This window comes from Oenanthe melanoleuca, chromosome 2, assembly GCF_029582105.1.
Source record: "Oenanthe melanoleuca isolate GR-GAL-2019-014 chromosome 2, OMel1.0, whole genome shotgun sequence".
Lineage (NCBI taxonomy): Eukaryota > Metazoa > Chordata > Aves > Passeriformes > Muscicapidae > Oenanthe > Oenanthe melanoleuca.
In genome coordinates this window covers 49,838,380-49,861,561 of record NC_079335.1, presented here as the reverse complement: position 1 = coordinate 49,861,561, position 23,182 = coordinate 49,838,380, and the positions used below count along the sequence as shown (strand labels likewise).

The 23,182-nt window shown below is 40.6% G+C and overlaps 1 protein-coding gene across 4 annotated transcripts in view; it reads right to left on the bottom strand.

The window, feature by feature from the left end:
• PTPRM (protein tyrosine phosphatase receptor type M) overlaps positions 1 to 18,812 on the bottom strand; it is a 437,605-nt gene extending 418,793 nt beyond the window's left edge. For all 4 annotated transcript variants that reach the window (XM_056483790.1, XM_056483785.1, XM_056483787.1 and 1 more), the window contains exon 1: positions 18,427 to 18,812. In XM_056483790.1, coding sequence (XP_056339765.1) covers positions 18,427 to 18,499 — 73 coding nt within the window. In that variant the 5' untranslated portion in view covers positions 18,500 to 18,812. The remainder of the gene's footprint in view (positions 1 to 18,426) is intronic.
• Positions 18,813 to 23,182: the final 4,370 nt, after the last annotated feature.

Here is a 23,182-nt window from a genome sequence, read left to right as displayed (position 1 = left end):
CTCCATCTGGTGAGGCTGCCTTTCAAGATTACAAAAAGGCAGTCAAAACACAACAAAGACTGAATGTCACTGCTGCCAAAAGTCAATCATGAGTAAATTTCTCTCTTTTTAGGTCTAAATGCTAATTGCTCTAGCACCAGATTCTACCTGCCACTGCTCAGAAGCAGGAGATGTATGAAGTAGCTATCTACTCACTGCAGTGCTCATCATAATGAGAATATGGCTCATTTACAATTTTTGCCTATTAACTCCTGGTAGCACACTATTCATATAAACCAATTTGGCATAAACATCAAAGTTGTAATGTATGCGTTTTTGTTTCATCTCATACACTGCCTTTTTAATTTTTTTTTTTCCTTTGGTAAGGATTCTTCAGCACCTTTAACAAGTAATTTATAGAATGGGCAGCTATACAGCCACTGCTGGGAGCTGCACTTCACCATCCTTCCAAACAGCATCCAGCTCTGCAGAAAGAGACAAACCATTTCACTCACATTCACACATTTTCTATGTAGGACACAGGCACTAGAAACAATAGCCTAAAATTTAACTTTTAAATAATATAAAAAACCAGACATTTTTCATCAGTGATGCTTTTACTTTTCGCATTTAGTCAGCAAAACAAAACTGATTCTTCCTAATACTTTCTGACTTCATAAGCAAATATTTATTTACCAGTACCATGGGGATTTTGCATGCAAACACTATAGGAAAATACTTCAATACATAAACTATGTAAATGAAGATATCTCTCAGTTTCCTAATGCTATTTTAATTACAAAATGGCTTAAGATAAACACTAAGAGCAGATTTTCCTACTTGAACCTAAGTTCTTAACTGTTCTTTTAAATGTTCATACAACCCAAGTATGTAAAAATACAACACAGTTACCCAGGTTTTAGCATACAAGGTCAAACCCACCACATTTTCAAGAGCTGCACACTGCCTCTGGCAGAAACCATTAACTGGAACTTCAGAAAATAAAATACCCATAATGCACCTAACCAGTTTTGTTGAGTTTTTTGGTGCACTTTAGAAAAACAATCCTGCCATCAACAAGTCTAAACTACTGCAGGTAATATATTTAGGCATTATTAAGAGTTTTGAGTCTTTAACAAGAGCACTCTTAATCAATAAAAATGTCAAAGCCCAATCGTTTTTGCTCCTTCCTTCTCCTTGATCATCCCAACTCAGATACTCCCAATGCTACAAATTACCACTTCTAGTCCTTTTCCTACACAGCAGAATCCCTATTCCTTTACAGGGGGGTCAAGGTGAAATGCCTGTGATGTAGAGCTGAAGCCTTGCAGTTCCCTATTTCCCAAGCCCTCCAGATAAGAAAACTGGTGCACGTGAGCCAAATCCAAGTGATGCTAATGCATTAATGACTGACATGTGGCAGAGGCACAGACACATAGATGCAGCTTGACATTAATGGAGAGTTTTGCCTGTGGTCATGCACAGAGGAGGGGGCAAAACCAGACCCACCTGCCTCATGTTTTAACCTGAGTATGAAATCAAATGTCAGGGAAGATTAATTAGATGCCAGGAGTTTTATTCTTTTCTGTTGATAGAAAAAGCACATTTCCATAATGTGAGGAAGCATTTATGTGGATAGCAAATCAGGTTGACATTGAGAGAAGGTTTACTTTATTGTGAATGCTAGCTGTGTGGTGCTTGTCACTGCAATTACTTTCTACTCAAGTGGTTTGCTTTTTAACATTTTATTATCTTAACAATAAAAACCCTGGAAGCAATAATTATTTATTATGCTAATTCTTTAGCTTTTTCCTTATTAAGTTCTGCCAGACCATTAAAACTTGCTGTTTTCCAGAAATAAACCTAATTTATTAATATTCAGCCAATTATGGAAAAAAAGAAAGAAGGCAAAAACAATCTCTTTACTGGTAATTAGTTACTAACCAGTCAATTTGTACGCCTATCAGCTTCCCCATAAATTCTATTTTCATTTATTCAATACCCAACATTTCTAACACCATTCTGATCGAAAATAACTTCAAAACACTAAGTCCACTGTAGAATTTTTTATAAATAGTGATTTAAGCAGTCTGAGAGGCAGCAGGGCTTTAGACCACTCTGAAAATGCACTACACTCAAGGACTGCATTTTAATTATGGAAACCTTTTAGAACATCCCTGTTTTATTAACAGTAAGTGAAAGACTATAAACAAGGCTTCAGTATGCACCACTTCTTCTCAATCCTGCCTAAAGCCCTTAAGGGGAAAGAGCTTCAATGTGCTTTCATTTCTCCCCCTTAGCATTCTCATCTCTGAATGCCTCTTCTCACCAGCTTTAAAATTCATTTAACATAACAACCACACAGTTATGCTTTTTTCTTCCCTTTTTTAATATACAAGTGTTCCCTCCTTTAGGAATAAACACCAAGGCCACAGCTCTCAAACTCCCATGGCATAAATGCAATATAGGAGACCATAAGCAATCTAAGCAGAAAAGCACTGCAGCTAAATGTACCTTGAAAAGCTCTTCACTTGCAATGCTTTTATAAAGCTTCACGTCCATGTACAAACTGTCCCTACATTTCACGCAGTGACAGTGGCAGTAATCCCTGGAAAACTTCTGGAACCAATTCCCTCGCTCGGAGCTCAGTTCTCCCTGAGCCAGTGCAGCACTAGCTTCTTCCACAGTAAGGATGCAAAGCTCCAAGGTTTGTCAAGCAGCCCCCCCAGCTTCAATAACAGCACAAACTCCTTTGCTGGCACCACACACAACAGCTGAGCCAGGCTTCTCCATCTCCCCCTGCTTCTCACCTTTCTCCTGTACCTCCCACTGGGAAATCCTGCCTGTGGCAACAGAAAATTCCCTATTAGTATGTAATATATACCATAATTAGCACTGTAAAGCAGGTAGTTATCTCACAACCATCCTCCCATCCCCTCTCTCATAATCGCAAAAGTTTATTTACAGGGGGGAAAGAAAAAGAAATAAGAACCCCACAAAACTGGTGAAGAACGTCTGATTCTTTTTATTTGTGCTTTTTAAAAGTTAAATTCTAAAATTAAGGTTTTGCTTCTAGCATTTGTCTCCTACATAGGAAGTGTTAAAGCATGAGTGAAATGGTTTCTCTCTGCCTCCATAGGGCTGGATGCTGTTTGGAAGGATGGGTGTAGTGCAGCTCGCAGTCATGGCTCCATAGCAGAACACTCTCAGTATCATTAATTAAAGGTGCTGAAGAACCCTTACCAATAAAAAGAAAAAAAAAAATTAAAAGGTAGCATACTAGATCAAAGAGAAATGCATATATATACAACTTTGATGTTTTTACCAACAAACCCCAGGCCTTTTGTATGAAAAGAGCATGAAGAAAATCACCACGAGACTGCTACTGAAGTTCAGTACCACTTGTTATCCTAAGGGAGAAAACCAAAACCAAACACACCCCACAAATTAATCATTCAGGGCCAGACTACAAAAGTCACCAAGTCTATTTAACAAAATCAGAGCAGAAAGACACTCTTTATAAAGTACTTTTAAAGCATAGAGTCTAGAGATGGAGGAATTAACTTGCTTTTCTGAATAGATGCACAGCATTATCACTTTAGTCCCCCCCAGGACATCAGGTTAGGCCTTTAGGGTTTATAACATTTATAACATTAGTTCAGCCCTTCTAATGAAGTGTGTGCCTCAATGACCTGCATTCTTCTCTCCTACAGAAGCAGCAGCCTGATTTGGAACAATCATTGCATTCCTAGCCATGCCTCTGACTAAGCATGCAAAAACCTCTGAAGTTCTCTTATTCCCGGATTCCAAAACTATTTCATCTGCAAATCTAAGCCATTTGCTACCAAAAGGTAAACAAGGTCAATTGTGAGTTTCAGCATGATCATTCCTCTTCAGCAGAAATTTAGAAAGCAGAGCCCATCTCCAGACATACTGTATTTAATTAAATGAATAGTAGATTTTTTTTTTTTAGCATACAAAAATTTCCTCAAAAACTATTTGCCTACCAAAATACTTCAGAAAACAAATAAACTTGGGAGCTACACAGAAACTCCTAACAAATTCAGACTGCTACAGAACACACCTGAAGATGATTAACTTTTGACAATAACTTTTGGCTCCTCTACTCGCCATACCATAATAAATACACAGTACATAATTTGAGAGAACCAATGTATGTGGAACAGTCCAATGCTGAAACCTCTGATTTTCTCTCTCTTAGGACAGAAACCAATTTTTTTATTACTATCCTCTAAAAAGTATATTACTAAATGCGATGCAGAAACACTAAATGCAATGCAAGAAAAAAAACAGAAAAAGCTCTTTAAAAACATAAGATGACGTGACCAAGCTATACAGCCTATTATTTTCACTTATGCGTGTCAAATGGCATTAATTTACAATAGTAAAAAGCAAAGCCATTAAGTACATACAGAGCTCTGTGAATTTCAGGTGTGAAACAGACCAGCTTCTCAAAACAGCTAGGAGTGTTGTTGTGCATTACGTGCAGAGTAAAACTCCGTAGCACTGCAACTCTGTGTATGCACAGGAAAATGTATGGAGTAGCTGTAAATATTTTCTCTTAATGAAAATCAATTGCCCTGAGTGCAAGAGTCCTATATCAAAGGTGCAATAGTTCCCAGTCACCTTCCACATCAACATAAAAATTTATCACAAGTGATGTCAAAATCCACTAAGTCCCACTTTGTTTGTTTATTACTGATTCATTGCTGGAGGCAATTAGCTCCATCCCCAACTCGGCTGCATTAGCAGGCTGACTCCAGAGCACAAACCAGCTCTGAAAGCAGATTTGAACAGAAACAGATGAGGAGCACTCATAAAATCTATGGCATAGCTGCGTGATAAGGCACTTACTTTCCATCTCTAGGTGGGTAGTGAGTATCTTCAGAAACAAAAATAACTCCAGTGACTTAAGAGTTCATCTACCTGAATTATAACAGGAACATACCTCTACTAAATCCATTATCCTATTATACAACTGCAGCCATTACACAGTTTTTGAATGATTTAAATCATTCCCACATAGGTGGACCTGTGCTCAGTGTGTGTACACGAGATCAGAGCAATTCTTTTCTAGTCCAAATCATGTCCTCACCTCAGCTAATCTTAGTGCTTTCAGATACCTGAGAGCCTGTTTGGAAACCTTCAGCTATTCTTAAAAGTCACCCTGCTTTTCAAACTTATAATTCTGTAGATACTGTAGAATCCAGCAGAAGAAATCAGCTGCAGTCTCAGAGCTATGTAGTCCTGAAGACTCCAGTAAAACTTGCTCCTGTCATTAAAGACAAGAAACAGAACCCAACCAGCATTCAGCTCCCAAAGCTCTGTGATCTAATTCTACACAAAGGGCTTAATAAGGTTTAGGCTCATAATACAATTAGTAATTTAGCTCACAAATTAGACTATCTATTAACACTCCAACAGAGACATCAGCTATATGAGGATTAAGAAGGAATCGGCTGCTCTCAATATGGGAGCGAGAACTTGAATGCTCTAATAGACCACTTCAGCTTCTGCTAATGCAAACATTTATTGGGTTGTACAAGATAATGTGAGCATGGCCAGCAGCTTGCTCACATACAGAAATTTCATGCACTAATAATTTGCACAGTAAGTACAGAGTGGCAACTTCAGAGCTCACCTTAAAGCATTCATTTTAAATAGTAAAAATATGAAAATATGTACCAGTAGTGTAAAATACACTGCATATGCATTCTAAATGCACATAGAAACAAGGGTCAAAATTAACAGGTCAGCATGGTCAACCCACGGTATAGGTATTATATTATACAATATTTAACTGCAATATTTGAATAAATAAGTGGCTCTCTTCCAAATCTTTGCAAACCACATTTATTCTGTATCTATTAAGAATAGAAGTAGACATATGTAATAAAAGATTCTTTGTCATCTTCTCCCACAAACAGTGCCCAAAAGATTTTAAAGAAGAGCTGGTATCTAGCATGCTTCTTAATGGCACACTGCTCACAAAGAAAAATACTGCAGATGAATTTTTAAAGGTAGGCTAAAAAACTACTCTACTTATCATAAGGAACTAAAATTTCAACAGTTGTGTTTTGCTGTTCCAATTTCCAGGAAACTATACATGCAACTACATTTCTACAAAATGCCGATATCGGTGTGTTCATGATGACATCTGATCTACTTGCAATAACAGCAGCTTTTTCTAATTACTTTGACAGTACACCCAAAACTGACTGTATTCATCTTAAAGTTTTAAGCCTGTGTTTGTATAATTAGGGCCAGTATTAGTAATTCATTTTAGTTTGAAAACAAACAAACAAAAAATCTTCATCAGTTTACTTCACACTCCAGCAAAAGCCATTCACACCCAAGTAATATTCTGAACCACGTCCATCTGGTCTGAAATCCAGATCTGGCTGCTGCATCTCATTCCCCACCAGCACTGATAGCAGCAGCAGGCAAGCTTTCAGTGTGAATGCACCCACTGCAAAGCAAGACTTAAACTTCACTCATTCACACAAAGTACTTACTCACAAGCATATGCTTTGCTGTCATGTGTGCTAGCACATGCATGGGACCATTTTGGTCTTATCTGTCTCAAGGAGAAGTAAAAAAAGGCAACTCCTCTAACTAGTTATAAATGATAGTCAGGCAGTCAGGAATTGTAGCCCCAAGCTTGCACGTCAGGCACCCAAAGGCTCTGCAGCCTTCTGAAAATGTGCACATACTTCTCCAAACCATAAGGGCAAAAGTGTCCCAGAGCAACACAGGAAATCCACATCAGAGCTGCCATCCTGCAGCTTGGCTCTCTCTCCCCTGCTCAGTCACTGAGCCCAGAGGATGGCAAATTATTCAAAAAATTTCAGGGAGACCTCATAGCAGCTTTTCAGTATCTGAACGGGGCCTACAAGGATGCCAGAGAGGGACACTTCATCAGGAAGTGCAGTGACAGGACAAGGGGAAATGCCCTCCAAATGAGAGTAGATTTAGATTATATATTAGGAAAAAATTCTTTACTGTATGTGTGGCTGGTGAGGCATTGGAACAGGCTGTTTATGGAAGTTACAGATGCCCCAGCCTGGCAGTGTAGAAGGCCAGGCTGGACAGGGCTTGAGCAACCTTGTCCAGTGGGAGATGTTCCTTCCTGCCCCTGAGAAGAGGCTTGGAACTAGATGATCTCCATGGTCCCATCCAACCCAAACCACTCTATTATTCCAGTTGTGGAACACAGTGATGAGGAGCTGAACAGAGAAATGGCAGTGGAAACCACTTAGGAGGTGGCAGGTAAGCAGGGTATTCTTAAAGGTGGCCAGCTTTGTTAAATATGTTCTATATTTGCTGTGGAATACATTGTACTAAAGCACAATTTTAGAACTGAAAGCAGGTAAGAACCCTCCCTCTTCCTCTGCACAAAATTCCACAGTACACAGCTCTGGAAGATTACTATAATTGGCCAATTCCTTCTTTTATTGCTAGACCACTGGGCAGAGTCAAAGCACTGAAATCATGGGAATGGGGCTGCTTGTTAATGTCACATATTTGCTCAAAGCCAGTTTCAAGCATACAGATCCCTTTTTTTTTTTTTAAGTTCTCCTCCTAAAGGTCTAGAAATACACATTTTTTAATCCTGGCATACAAACAAGAATTAATTTTTCCCTGCTACAGATCTAGCGTGACACTGCAGTCTGTGAAGACTTCAACAGACTGAGTTCTGGAAACATGAGATTTCTCACTCGCAGCCAGTGAGTGGTTCCCAAACTGTTGTTTGAAAAGCTGTGATCCACCCACTACAAGCACTGATTTGAAGCAAACAAATGTGTCAGATACTGCCTGACTGAAGGAGATTTACTGTGGACCAATTCAAAAAACCACAAGTTTATGTTCATTTTGAAATTAAATGTAATTCAAAAATATGGACAGTACTCATTGCAGTCTTGGTGTTTGGGCTACACATCAGAAACTGGTTCCATTTTTTGCAATGGGCTCAAGAGAAATGACAGACAAGCAGTAACTTTAAAAATGCAAATTTCCATGCTGCAGCCTAGACTGCAACCCAATCCATATAACCAAAATCTCTGAAGTAGTTTCTGACTGATGCCAGAATGACTCCACAGCTGCTGCTTTCCATTTCCATTCATCACCAAGTCATTACAGATACCTTTCAAAATAAAAATTTAGACCTCCAAAGGCTGTATCTGTTTCTCTGCAGAAATCAGAGAAAAAATTTTAAATGCAGCAGACCATGCATGCACTGTTTACATTCCCTAATTGCCCTTGAGTTGACCTTGGCCATTCAGCTAGATAAAGCCCAGACAGTCTTTATCTGAAATTCTCAGTCTGAACATATGCTTCACCCCTACTCCAGGTCAGAATTAATATCTGCTCTTCAACACTCCAATTCCACTACATGACAGAGGAAGGGACAGGTGAATAAGGCTGAAGATCACAGTCAGCAATGACCTGCCAGTGAATCAACTCAGAGGCACTACAGATGTTTGTCTATGACTGAAAACAGAAGTAGCTGAAGAAAATTATTTTTAAGGGATTATTTCCACATCTTTTCCCTGCATATATAACCTTATGCTATATACTGGGCTACAACTTCAAGAATTCTTTAAGGCTTTTTATGTTTATACCTTTCTGTGGCAAAGGAGAGTTTTTAACAAGGGTAACATTTAAGTGTCCAAAATTCAGGAGGCAAAGAAGTACCAGATTTTCATGGACAAACCTTCTGAAGAGCAATTGTACATGTAAGGATCTAGCTCTGAAGCTTTTGCTTCAGACAAAGTTAAAAACCCCTCTCCATATCAGCTGGTGGTGCACAGCTGCTGCAGAAGTCAAGGGTTTTACTTGTCAAGAGTATTTCAACTTGTCTTGGGCTCCTGGGCCCTATGCAATTTCAATGCATATTTGCTCTAAGGGTGTGTGCTTGTCTCAAACACTCTCAAATAAATAAAACAAACCCCAGCATTTTCCAAATCCACAAATGAAAGTGCTATGCCAATTCACATAAACCCCTTACTAGCCCAGATTTATGGAGGCAATTCTAACTACAATTCTTGAAGGAAAAATAAATAAAACACACCTCATGAACTTTATATATAGTCTTCAATCCACGTGCTTTGCTGTTGCCATAAACAGCATGTACTAATGTCAGGCAACATCCAGACTTCCATTTCACATTTTCACCCTCAGATTTTAAATAGGTATTAACTTTAGTTGTCTTTTGGTTTTGTTGGTTTCCCAACACAAGCAAAAGGTTTCTTTCTCATTTAGAAAGTTTGCTCGCAAAGGTTTTCCCCTGAGCAAGGACAGTCAAGATGACATCTTTCAGACACAGCAAAAAGGGCATCAGCTGCACAGTGCCTCAAAATTATTACTGGGACAACAATTTATCTTATGTAACTGAGAAACCACTTCAGTACCAAGCTGTCTCTGCAGAAGTTAAAAAGAAAATTCCTAAGCGATATGTTATGTAAAGTGCTTATATTAAAGTGTTGAATGCAGTGCTTTGCAAAATAATCTTCATCTACTCTGCAGAATTCAGAAAAGGTAACGTTAAAGGCAAAAGCTATTTTCAGTCATTAAATAAGAACAGCCATAACTGCCTCTATCTCCTAAACATGTTACAGTATTTAACCATGTTTTTGAGTTTCCAGGAAAACCTGAAACTAGAGGTGGTGACAAGCAGCTGCTGTACATTTTCTCATATTTTGTTTTGGGGTTCTGAGCTATCACCTTCCTTTTTTTTTTTTTTTTTTTTTTTTTTTTTTTATGTTTTGTAAATGTAAATTTAGCAGATTTCTCAACCATGGGGAACAAAAAAAATATTTCAACTAGTCTGGCTACAAAGTTCCTCATCTATGTCACTGCCAAATGCCAGAGCACAGAGTTAAATATGGATCTCCCACATCTATGTGGGAGTTCTGATCATTAAGCTACTATTAAAACAGGAATTTTTTACACTCATATGTATGTCTTCATGCTGTCCTCTAGGGGTGTGGTTCACGTTAGGCAATGCCATTCCAAAAGTCTCCAGGCTCAGAAAGTTCCACGGAGAGAAAACAGTTCCTTGGTTAAGATTTTATGACATATCTTAAAACAGTTAACTGAAAAGAGGTATTACACCATAAAAACACTTAACTTCAAATTAATCATCAGAACACTGTTGCTCCTGATTTACACGTCACAGCAACCAACAGGTGTGGAAACTGTGCAAACAGTGTCAAACACCTTGAAACAAAAATATTTTCTTTCAAGTTTCTGCCACACCTTTGAGCAGGCTGCACTGATGTTAGGAAACATTGGATTTCTCACAGTGGATGAGAAGGATGGAAGACGGAGAAGCAGCAATGAAATTTTTCAATAAAAACGAGTGTGTAAGAAGAAAAAGCAACTGCACTAAACTAGGCAGCTACAGAAGAAATAGTTATGCCTGCTATGGTGCCTCACACAGCTCAGTAAGATGGAACAATTGACTTTCATGTTTGTTTTCAACTGTTCGCCGAACTCTTTGTTAGAACAGTAAAAAGCCATGAAGGTAAAAAAAGTGAGACAAACAGAAGTTTCTGTGGGGGTAGAGGACAGTGTCAATCCCTTTAGGACACCTTCACCTCTCCTTGAGATATAACCTGGTGACACTCTTTCTCAAAACTGGAGATCCTTTTTCTCTGTGAGAAACTGTGAGAAACGCTACCCTCAGAAACTACATAGACTTGGTAATCAAAACTTTAAGGTGTGCATATAGATGACCATTTTTTGGTCAGAAACTACGACATCAGCCATAGCAGAATGACTAAGCATCAGCTGCCAAAATAAGGAATTATTTGCCACTACCTCTGTGTCAAGTACACCATGAAAAATGCAAAGGTCTGCTAATGGGAAGTAACTCATCAACTTTAAGACAGAGGCATACAAATTTACACACAGGTTACAGCTATATACATACAGGTTACATACACAAGTATGGAAGTGCACATATGAGAGGTGAAAATTATTACTCAGTCTAATGCATATTCTCTGGAAAAAAATATTTGAATAGCCACTCAATTTATCTGTAACAACTCCATCAAGCAAACCCTAAGTATTAGGTTACTGATCTGCTATTTATCCACCTGAAAGTACACAGAAACTCCTGTAATATACTCCTCAATCTTATGTTAGAATCTTATCAGCACAAATAAACAGTTCTTTCACCTAATGAGCCAACATTTATGTGCTACAGAATTAAAACAAAGGTCCACTTGACAAAAATATCTTGTCCACTTCACTATTTATAAATTGTCTAAACCATATTTGATTTCAGAGTTCAGGATAAAAGACGTGACAGGATTCAAGAAAACAAAGCATGATCTTTCTGAAAACTTCCCCAAAATAACCAGACCTTGAACATGAAAAAAAAATCCAAACAACAAACAAGCAAAAAATACTCCAAAAATACGTGTGATATAGGTGGGGGGGAAAAAAATCTGCTCTAAAACAGGCATGTGAATGCTCTATTTCATTCTCCTAGAAGATGAAGAGCTGAAGTGATAAAAGAGGTAATTAGCTGTTAGCTATTCCAGAGCAAAAACACATTTCTAGTGATTAACAAAAAAATGCTGTAAGAGATATTTCTAATAGCTTAACAGTGAAGAAGATTAAAAAGACAAAAAACTAGAGGAAAGCAATAAAAAAAAGCTAATCTGCCCCTCCAAAAATCCCACTCTAACCAAAAATTATTGTTCTAAATCAGCGTAGATTACAGATAGGGGGTGGGGAGGGGAGAAACAAACAGTCATAAGCAAAATGTTGGGTTTACACCATTTCACAGAAAAAAATTAAAGATTCATTAACATCATTACATTTAATCACCTGTGTAAAGATAATCAACTATTGCTATGTAAAGCTGTCAGAATACATATCTGAGCCTTGAACACATTATTAAAAACAAATGCGTTGAAAATTAAGATAATAAAAAATAAGAAAATGTGAATTATATAAATTCACTTCTGTTTTCCACAAGTAATTCAGCTGCCTTTTAGACTTCAGAGTATTTTTTACATCCTCTTTTCTAGTAACATTCATCACTTCCATTCTTCCAGCAAATGCTATACCTCCTTTCCCACCTTCCCCTCCCCGCAAACCACAGTAAGTCTAACCAGTTCTCAGAACTCCTTCTTGCTAATATTGCCATAGTTTTGTCTGAACAACTGTGGTCATTACTTTTTTTCTCCTACCATTGCTCCTTATGTGGCAAAGGGTCACTGTTGAGTCAGACAATTTCTGGCTGAGATTTCCTATTCTCAGCAGATACTGAGCATGGGTATGTCTTAGAGGCATAAATACACCTTAATTTTTACTGTTATTACTCTCAGAAATCTGGGCACAAAAGTGTCTTTCCTTCATTTTTAAAGCATATGTGGCACCTTCCTCTCTGTACCTCCTCACAGCATTAATGGAAGCCACATGGCTTGAAAACCAACACAACATTTCCTTATGCCAAAAGGAGAACAGAATTCCACTGACAGCAACATCATCTCCATAGATAATTATTCTGAATGGGTCAGAAAGGTTTCTAATAGGTATTGAGGAGACATGTACTCACATAAAACTTGTTATATCTTAACCATCTTGATTTCTCCTCAAAGAAAAGTTTATTAGATCTCTGCAACAATAATTCCTGCATTTAAAACATTAGGAAAGTACTGACAATTTCTCTGTAGTTTCATGCATTTTATTATGACTTTTTGTCATATTAGAGGATTCATTTGTCTTTCTGTTGAATACTAACAGTAATACTGAAATCAGATTTTTTACTAATGTAATTAAAAGCTGATTTGTGTTGTAATCAAACTGATGCAAACAAGCCACCAATGGATTAAAATTCTCTAGGTCACAAAAATCCATCATCTATTTTCACACCTCTCTGCCTCCAAACACACCTACATTCTCACAAAGCCTAGCTTACAGCCCTTTCTCTTTCTATGCCACGATTTAGAGATGCAGCTACACCTAGTGATCAGCAGCAGATCACAGCAGGCAAAACTCAGGAAGACATGACAAAATTCAGAAAGAAGTATCTGAATGCATTTGGGTGAACAGATTGACACAGGAAAATTTATTATTGCTACTTTTATTTTTTTTTTCCTAAATATATGACCATATGCTCCAAATTGGTTTTGGTGTCTCCAAATCTTATTTTAACATATAGATCAGAAAATCAGAAATAAGAGAACTAGAAGTTATCAAAAAAAAAATCAAATGAAATTAAATGAAGTAAGGAGAAGATTCTCAATGTTTCCTAAAGAAAATTAGCAGATAATTCAGCTGCAGTCACACATTAACAGTTTTTTCCTGGGAAAATTTTCAAAACTCTACTTCTTTACACAAGAGTCATAATTGTGAGCTGAAAGGTTCGTAATTGCATGTCATTTCCTGGGGAAACATCTTCAGAATTTAGTGATGTAGGATAGAAATAAGTGTTTGACAGTGACACTAACAAGCTTTAAACACTAGAGATACCCCTCTCAAAAAGTCTTTCCTTTAGCATAAAGTTGCAACACGTGAAATAGGGGATCAGCTCACAGATCCTGACCCAGCAACATCACTGGACTTTGTTCCATCAAGCCCACACTTATTATCTTCCCTCCAGCTGAATCCAACGATGCACACTCAAGGGGTTGTCTCAGCAGGAACTGACCAGGCCACCAGCAGCTGGTCTGTTTGACATCTTCACTGACCATCACAGGGTGTGGGTGAGCACACATGAGAAATAAACCATCCCCGCATGTCTCCAGGTCACACCCAAATGACATTAGCAAAGCGGAGTTCAGAAACTTGCTCACCCTAACATGCTTTGTGATTTGCCTGGGGATTTGGTTTCTCTAGCTGTCAATCCAGCAACTTCTGTGAGCACTGAAGATATTATTATTTCATACATTATATGTGCTTATTTTGTTTTAGGACACTTTGATTTGTTTTCCTCATGAATTCTGACAACAGCTAAATCATGAGACCAAATGAACACCATAGCATTCTTTTCACCCAGTGTCATTACATCCTTGTGGTATTTTCTAAGATTTATTTTTAATTTCTGATGGGGTTTCACTACTATCTTTTGAAATCAGAGCAGCTGAATAAAATAAAAACTTTTTAAAACCCCATACCTGCTGCACAGTTTCTTTTTGGATGAACTCTGCCACTTCGAAAGCCCTGATTCATTTTTACCTGAAGCATTCTAAGGCACATGCCAGTTTACATTGGAACACAAACTTTACTTTATTTGTTATAACAAAACATAAAAAAAAAAAAAAATCACGTTTAGAAGCAGATTTTTCAAAATGCTTCCATTAATGGAGTGTTTTAAATATGAATAATCTTAGATGTAAAACAGAAATCAAGTCATTCACCTATTCACCTAACAGCTGTAATAGCTGCAGCAAAAAATCTCTTAACAGCGGGAAGTTTGGTTTGAGAATCTTCCCCCACAGCTCTCACTGTTCTGTGAGGCCAAGTCCATGCAGTGACCTGTAGCTGGAATAGTTTTACAGACCAGCTGACAAACTGCATCAGCCACTAATAAAGCTGCATCTTCACTGGCATATGTTACTTTCCTTAGAAGATGCAGGAATACAGACTTGATGGACGTGTGGAGAAACAAAAGCAGGTGGAATAAACAATGCGAACAGAAGCAGAATTTGCTAAAGTGAGATGTAACTACACTTGGAGTTCTCTGTTGCTGAAGTGATCAGAATAGCTAATACAGACTTTCAAACAGAGATCCTGAATACTCTGGGAAATCTCTTTACACACAGTTAATTATATCAGAAACTTCTTATTTTCTAGACATTGCCAGGAACTTCATTTCAGCTAGGACAGGACCTATGAAGACTTAACCTATATTTTTTCTTTTCTCTGCAGTCACCAAACATCAACATAATCACAGTAAGTTTCAACTGCAGCATGTCAACCTTCTTCCTTACATCTCTTTTCTGGAAAAAGTGATCCTTCTTTTTAAAGTGCCTACATCCAAAAATGAACAGATGAATCTAAGGCACAACATCTACTCAGAATGCAAGTTTTTGTATTTTTTAATAAATAATGAAATAGCTTGAGAATTACTATCCTTTATGTAGAACCTTTACTACTCCCTAGGTAAAACAAATTTTCAAGTTTTGTACTTTTCCTCCTTTTCTTCTCTTCATAATTGCTACTGGTCCTGGTTCATAATGAATGGCATCCCACAAGCATTTTTAGTCAGTCTGTCCATCCCTCTCACTGCAATAGGACTCATTCCTTCTCACAGAAAAACTTTTTAAACCGGTGCCATTAAAAGAGCATTGGTATACAACCTCAGTGCTTTTTCACAGCTAAAGAGAATATAACAGACTAATAATAGCCTTCCCTCCGTAGAGTCAGGTTGTAACCAAGAAACACCCATTTCAGAATTCAGGCTGGGTGCACATTTACATCTACCTGAATATGAATGCCTTCATAAAAACAGTTTCTAAGTTCTCTTGCATATTTCCTTGCTTTCAATTTCAGCTCCCTGTTTTTGTATTTGACAGAACTCATCCCATCCAGACCCTTAATTTTATGTGAGATCAAATATTTAAGTTTTCAATGTCCCTTCTAACTTCCTGTATCTCTATGTTTGACCTAAATCCCTTACAGGAGTGAATTGCTTTCCCTGGCCTGAATAATCTACCAAGGAGGTGGACGAAGGAAGATGGTGGAGCCAAGTAGCATTTTCCATGACTGAACACCACTTTTTAGGGACTTTAGTAATATTAGCATTCAGTCTCCAACTGAATGGGACCAACTTAATAACATTTTGCTAAAATTATAAACAAAACCAGCTAAATTAGGTGTGCTATAGTTTCACAGAAAGAAATTTAAAAACAGTAAAGAACCTAAACCCAAAACTAATCTTGCGGAAAGAGTCCGCCCCACTTTAAAAACTTAGGATTAGCATCACTGTCCATTTAAGACAATGTTTTCAGTAATATCTCTTGAATTAAAATTCTTGAGATCATTTACTTTTTGAACTGATGAATCCAGAATTTTAAAATCTTTAGTTAAGGACTCAGAGAAAATCTCATTGTTATTAACTGTTAAGCTGCTTTCAAAAGATTACTTGAAAGCTCTCAGGCCTTGAAAAGCCAAGATCTGATCTTTCAGTAAGACTGTTTTCTAAATAAGAAACTCAAATAAGACAATAGCTGAAGGTAATATTAGAACCAATCTTTGTTAAACACATCAGCTTAGAAAAGGGTATAAATAAAAATGGAACTATAAATGCCACAGGCACTTAATTCACACACTGCTATTCTTTGCTTGGAACGTGTGGAGTTGGCTTTGTTTCTTTTTTCTTTGTTTGTTTTTAAACTTTTCATAGATTAGTCATATAGCTCCCTTCTGCAATAAGGGACAGTTATTACAAAAGGTAACTACCCAACTCAAGGATGGATTTTTCTGTAATTTAATGTCCTTGATGCTAATGCATAAAGGTTTTAACAAAAGAAACAGCATTTTTCCCCAAGTAAAAATGATACCTAGAGTTAACTTCATATGGGGTAAAATACAAAAATGGGAATTTCATCAATTTTGTTACAAGTGTCGAGAATCAGTACAAAAACCAATAAATTCTGTACATGAATCTTCAAAAATAATCTTTACCTTCAGCATTTAACACACATATACATATACACACATGGGGAGAAAACTGTGCAGATTCTGCATCCCATGCCATCCTTTGAAATCTCACTGAAATGTGCGAATAGCAGCCTCCATTACTGAGTACTTCAGATGGTGTGAATTGCACCCTTGGAATAACTGTATGCACAAGTCACTGGTGAACTGTCTGCGGTTTACAGAACTGTTCTCTCCACATCGTGTGTCAGGTAAATTAATACAATGGATACAAATCAAACAGTAATGTGGGATTGTTCTTCAGCAACACGAACAGCAGCACTCCAATGCCGCTGCCAGTACAGTATCAGCACATTGCATGCACAAACCATATAATAGCCAGAAGAGCTGGCCCAGCTTAACTTTAAACAAAAAGTAAGACAGTTCACGCAGGTCAGCAATGAGTTACAGATTTATCTTTATAAATCAAGTGCTCCCATTGAAGTCTGGACACTAGACTTCCAACATTAATGAGTTGTAGAGCTAATATAACTGAGTCCAGTTTCATAATTCGCTGCAGAGCATGCCTTCCTACTAACAGGAGTTTGGAAAATATTTCATTGTTGTTATGTATCACCTTGGAACAAAACGTTTTTCTACTCGGAGATCTTCTGTCTCATCTACAATCAAAATGCTCTCAAGAAACTAGGGGAAATGCAGCTATGCATACAAGAGGTCCCTGGAACCAAACATAAAGCCAGAATTCTAAAAAGTTTTAAACCACATCACCAATTCCCAGCCATAAAACTTTGTTTAGCTACAGTGCTCCATAGAAGCAACATGTAATGTGCAAAATATAAACTATTCTGCAGCCAGAGCAACAAGGAGTCAGAAGGATTGCTTCCCACCAGATCAAAGCACACTTCGCACGGGCAGAGGACCAGATGTCTCCAATTTAACGTTGCACTAACTTCACGTTAGGAACAAAACAAACCAAGAAAAATCCTGAAGTTACTTTTAGCCGTGGAGCTCACAGAACTATTTCACAATCCAAATTTCTGTCTAAAATTACGGGTTTCTCCAACATACAAATAGGACAGGGGAGTGTGTAGGCAGGGGACTCGAGACCAAAATAACCTTCTGCAGGTCTGGGGTTTCGGGGAACAGCGATGGGGCGCTTGGCCGGGCTGCTCCCGGCTGCGACCTCCCGCACCATCACCCGCGGGCAGCGCTGCCCTGCCCGCTCAGGTGACGCTCGGGGAGCGCGGGGCTTTCCCGGTGCCTGACAGCCGGGCAGGGAGCGCCGGGGCCGGACACAGGGGCCCCTCCGGGCAGCGCCCAAACCCCGCTTCCCCTTCGCCAGCCGGGGGAAGCTCCCCTCGCCCCTCCGCCCCCCGTGCCGGGGCAGCGGGAAACTTTCGGGAAGTCAGCGGCGGAAAAACGCCGGAGCGAGCCCGGGTCCCGCCCGTCCCTGCAGCCCTGCCCTAGGGCTGCCCGAGCCCCGCCAGCCTCCCGACCTTCCACCGGGGCTCAGCGGCGCCAGCGGAGCGGCATCCCGGCACCGCTGCCTCCTCGGGACACTTTTTCCACCCCATCGACGCAGCGGTTCCCAAGCGTCAGACCCGTCAGGGGGACGGGGATGGGAAAAAAAAAAAAAAAAAAAGAAAAAAAAAAGAAAAAAAAATCCAAAAGAAAGAAAAATATACAGAAGGAAACAAAACGCCAAACCAAACCCCCAGCGCCCCCGAAGCAGCCGCGCTCCCCCCGCCCCTCCGCCGCCCGGCCCCCGGGAAGGCTGCCCGGCCCCGGGCTGGCCAGCCGACTCCTTACCTGTGAACGTCTGCGCTCCCGCTGCCAGAAAAAGTCCGGCCAAAGTAACCAGGCAAGTTCCAACTTTCCCCATATTTCCAGCCCTTCCTGCTCCGAATCCAGCAAAGTGCCAAAGTGTTTGCCAAAGTAGGAGGCGCCCCTCTCGCCCCCCTCCAGTCCAGTGGGGCAGGCGAGGAGGGGGCAGCCGGACTCCCGCACTTGCTGTTCCCCTCTCGCCCTCTCTCCGCTCCTAAGGGCAGGGAAGAGGCTCTGAAGTGGCCGGCGGCCGCCCACCCGTCTGCCTTCCTCCGGCCGTGCCGCCGCTCCGGGGGCCGTGCGGGCGCCGCTCGCCTCCCCCGGTGCCGGGGGGGCACCCTTAATCGCGGAGCCTCCTCGGCCGGCGCCGCCGCTCGTCCCGGCTCGGCTCGGCTCCCTGACTGACTCGCGGTCCCCCCGGCGGGCGGGCGGGCTGAAGGGAGCGCGGAAAGTCACGCCCAGCCGCCGGCGCCGCCGCTCTCCCCCGCTAGAGGGCGAGGCGGCCGGGCCCCGCCGCCCACAGCAGCTCGGGGGCGGCCGCCGCCTGCGGGGGCGAAGCGCTCGCCGCTCCCTCCCGCCCCGCTGCCCCGAGCGCGACTCCGTGCTGAGGAGGTGGTGGCTGCGTGCCGGGCTGGACGATGTCGAAAGTTCGCGGACAGCGCGGGGGGGAGAGAAGAAGCAACCAAAAAAAAAAAAATAAACCTCAGCTAGGCGTCTCGGTAACTTTGCCGCGGCCGGCCCCGGTCAGAGCCCAGGGGCTCAAGTTTGGCCGCCGCGGGTCCCTGCCCCGCCGAGACGGGAGCGAGCGGCCCGGGCCCGGGAGCGGTCTGGCCCCCGCCCCGCCGCTCTGGCGCTGCTCCGAGCGCCGGGACAGGGAAGGGGAAGCGCAGGAGAGGGGGAGAGCGCCGGCTTTCCATGAGCGCTTCGGTTTGTTTGTACAGGCGGTCTGGAGTCTGTCGGAAGAACTAGAACTAGCCTTCCGTGAGAGCCCTGCCCGCACGGCGAGCGGCTGATACCGAGAGGAAATTAAGATGGAAATGGTTCTCCGGGCTGGCGAGGAGCGGCACTCTCTTGTACATTAATTGCTTCGCGTTCGCGTGCTGCTCATAAAACTTAATCTCCTCGCCTAGCCCTCGGTAAGAGCCTCCCTTGGCGCCTGCGGAGCGTTCCGGGCAGGGATCTCTGGAGAGCGCCCAGCCCGGCCCCCGGTTCAAGGCACGGGCGCAGCTCTTGGTCCTGCGAGTGAAGAGTAACGCCAGGAATTAGCAGGGTTAGAGAGGGAGTGATGGAAATAAAATCACATTAAAATGGCAATTATCTCTCATCGTTTGCAGCGTGTGACTTCTGGCGTTTATCTCCGCGGCACGTATGAAATACAGCTGCATGACAGCCGCCTTCCCACTGGGGATTTGGCTCCTGGTGTCCATGGCACTGCAAGGATGTGTTTGCTGGCTTTAAAACAGTTTTAAAACTAAAGTGGAGTTCTGGAGGTGGAAATATTTTTGTTGGCCCTCGCTTTCAATGAGAGCTTTTCCTTTCGAGCGCAACTGTGGCCAAATTTAATGCCTTGTTTATTGTGCGCGTTACTAAAACGATAAAAGCAAGAATTTAGGTAATGCTGGTTTTAAGAGCTTGAGCTCGGGTTCTAGGTTCTGATTTTTCTCCAACCCGGGTCCTCTGTTTTCTATGCCGCTTTTCCATGTAGTTAGCCGGTTTCGCTGCCGCTTTCCATTGAACTCTAAGCTCTCCCCATCCCCCGCACGGCCGAGCGAGCTCCGGCGTATTTAGCGATCTGTGCGAATTCCGGACCATTTCCACATACATCACATCTTGTCCGAGCTTGGGCACGGGGCTGTATCGCCTCCAGGGATCGCCCCCCGTGCTGTTTTCGGGACGCCGCTCTGTTGCGTTCCGGGCAGCGCATCTGCGATCCTCGCCAAGGGACACGAACTTCGGGACGTGCGGGGCTACGGCAGCCGCCGCAAAAGTTAACGCAAGGGGGCAGAACAGCATTAATTGTTGTCTTCCCTGACGTCAGACTTTTTCTTTTCAATAGCAAGTATTCTCTTACTTTATTGTTTGCCTAGAACTTCACTCTTCTCCCGCCCCCCCCCCCCGCAAAAAAAAAAAAGATGTTGCCTTAATTCCCCGAAGCCGTGGTGACCTATGAGTGTTTTGCAATAAAAAAAAACTTTGTTTTTTTTCTTAAATTTGATTTTTTTTTTTTCATGGTTATAATTGAGGTAATTTCTATTTTCTTTAAAAGCTGCAGTTATAGCTTCCACAAATTAGAAACTATAGCTGGTCTATAAATTGTTGCCTTTGTAACAAAAAACAAAAAAACTCAAGAAGTGTCACAGGTAATTTAACTTGAGACAAAATAAACTTTAAAATTTGCCTTCTAGTAGATCTGCCCCTAAAAATCCCGAAATGAGCAGTTAAACCAATGTTTATGCTAAGGATGATCTCTCTCAGTTCAGAATGTCCAGATGCACATGAAATTGTATTTCTGATCAGCCCTGCAGTGGATAAACTATGGTGTTCAGGCATATAACAGTAGCTTCCATCCTGTCTTTGTTACAGGGAATTGGAAAAATCCATGCCTGTATCCACAGCTATCTGAGGTTAGCTTAGAGAAAATGAGATAGAAAGTTGCCGAGTTCTGAGGATTACAGAAGAGCATTATAGGAGTGTTTGGTCACAGTCACAGTAGGAGTGAGGATAAAGTGCTTGACCTCCAAAAACACAACCGGTCTGCTTTAATTACAGCAAATCTAAGAAATGGTTGGGCTCCAGGGAATTGCTATACCAACAAGAACAATAGAAAACACAGGTCATGCGTGGCTGATTGGGAATTGTGAGCTGTGTTTCACTGTGTTCAGTACTGGAGGGTGCATGAAAGCCGTGCAGAAACTGTACAAAAAGAACTCGAGCATCAGGAAAAGACTAGGCAAAACCCACAGGTTCATGGTAGTTTGGTTCCAAGAATGCATTCAAGAGAGTTCATTAAAGGCTAAGCTGTGGCTGGAGAGGGGATTGGAAGCATCTGCATGGGGAAAAAAAAAAAGAAGTACTTTGCTGATTGTTTTTTGCTGACAAACAGATACTTTGCATACCTTACATCTGTTCTTGAACTGGATCACCTCAAAGAAATACCTGTTCACAGTTCCCTGCATAGACATAGTTCAGCTGAGGAACATAGGAGTTCCCAATTATCACAAATAAAATTATTCCTGATGAAAAGTATCAAAGAATGAGACAGTAAAACATTTAGAATAAAGAGAAAATCTGGCAATTGTTGTAACTAATTTCTAGATTTTAATGTACATCAATAGGAAATGCACAAAACCAGCCTTCATTGCAAAAATTTTATTTTTAAATATGGAATAATACATCCCACTGAGGGAAAATTAAACAACCTGACCATAAATTATAAATAATTACACTGTTCATTACAGAAATTTCACTGGCAGAGCTACCCTGGTTTTGCTAATCATTCTCTTGCAGAACCATTTCCCATATTCCAGATTTCTGAGCTACTTCTGGCAGCTGATTTTTGAAAATTTCAAACCAAACAAGATCTGTATTTCTGGTTAGAGAGGTCTGGTGTCCAAATAATTATAATGTGGAAACAGGTCTGCTTGACCTATGCCAGGAAGAAACCTTTGGAAAGGCGTATATCCACTCTTAACAATTAGATAAATAGATTGTGTTTATCTATTTAGCTGTTACCTTAAAGTTGCTAGTGATATTCACAGTGCTCTTCATTCTGTATTGCTGTCACAAGAGCAAGTAAGCACATCTCAAATTCTGTAAGATATCAAGGCCACCCTGCATAATCCATAGCATGAAGTCACCCTTCCTATAATGATACAAAGCAGGAACACTCTCTTGCTCATGTTACAGCAGAAATAGAAAAGCAAAGACTCATATTTAGATATTGGAGGAAGGCCCAAACACCCTGCCTTTTTTTGACCCATGACAATGCTGATTAAGTGGCCAAGAATGTGGGCTACACAGCTGTCACCTGATCTTTTGGTTCAGTAGCAGATAACATCACACTCACAGCTCAAAGCTATTTTTTGCACTATAAAGTAGTTAGACAAGAGTGATTTTCACTAGCTCACTCCATCTTGTTTTAAAGCTCAGACAGACAAGCTTCATGAATCTTTCAATGACACTGCTGTTTAAATATGATGAAAAAGTAATTTTCTTCCTGGGACAGGGACACATTTTCTTACTTAAGTACAGCTAGTGAGTGAAAGTATGATTTGCTTTGTTAGAAAAAAGACAGGCAATGATTCCAATTCTCTGGTTTTATCAAAGCTACTTTTCTGCTCAGTGAAATTCCAAAGGCAATCCTTGGTCAGGAGAACCACTCAAAAAATATAACATCATCTCTGTAGGTCAAGGAAAAATGTGACAAAAAATTTATTCTTTTTTTCCATTTGGAGCTTTTCTTAAATCGAAGCAGCTATTATTTTTAGGTAGCTTTATCTTCTCACCCAGATTTCTACTGATGCTCTTTATCTTTTCACTGCTGATTTTTGTCAAAAGCTACAAAAATAAAAGTATGTGTGTCTATCTGTGTGCCAGGATTTATTGATTGCATTATAGTCAATTATATTCCGTTTCATAATATTTAATGTATCTGTATCTGTAGATGCTATAATGATTTCTTTTGTTACTGGAGAGCTGTTTCAGTGGTAGCTGTAAATCCTCCAGTGTTTATTCAACAAAA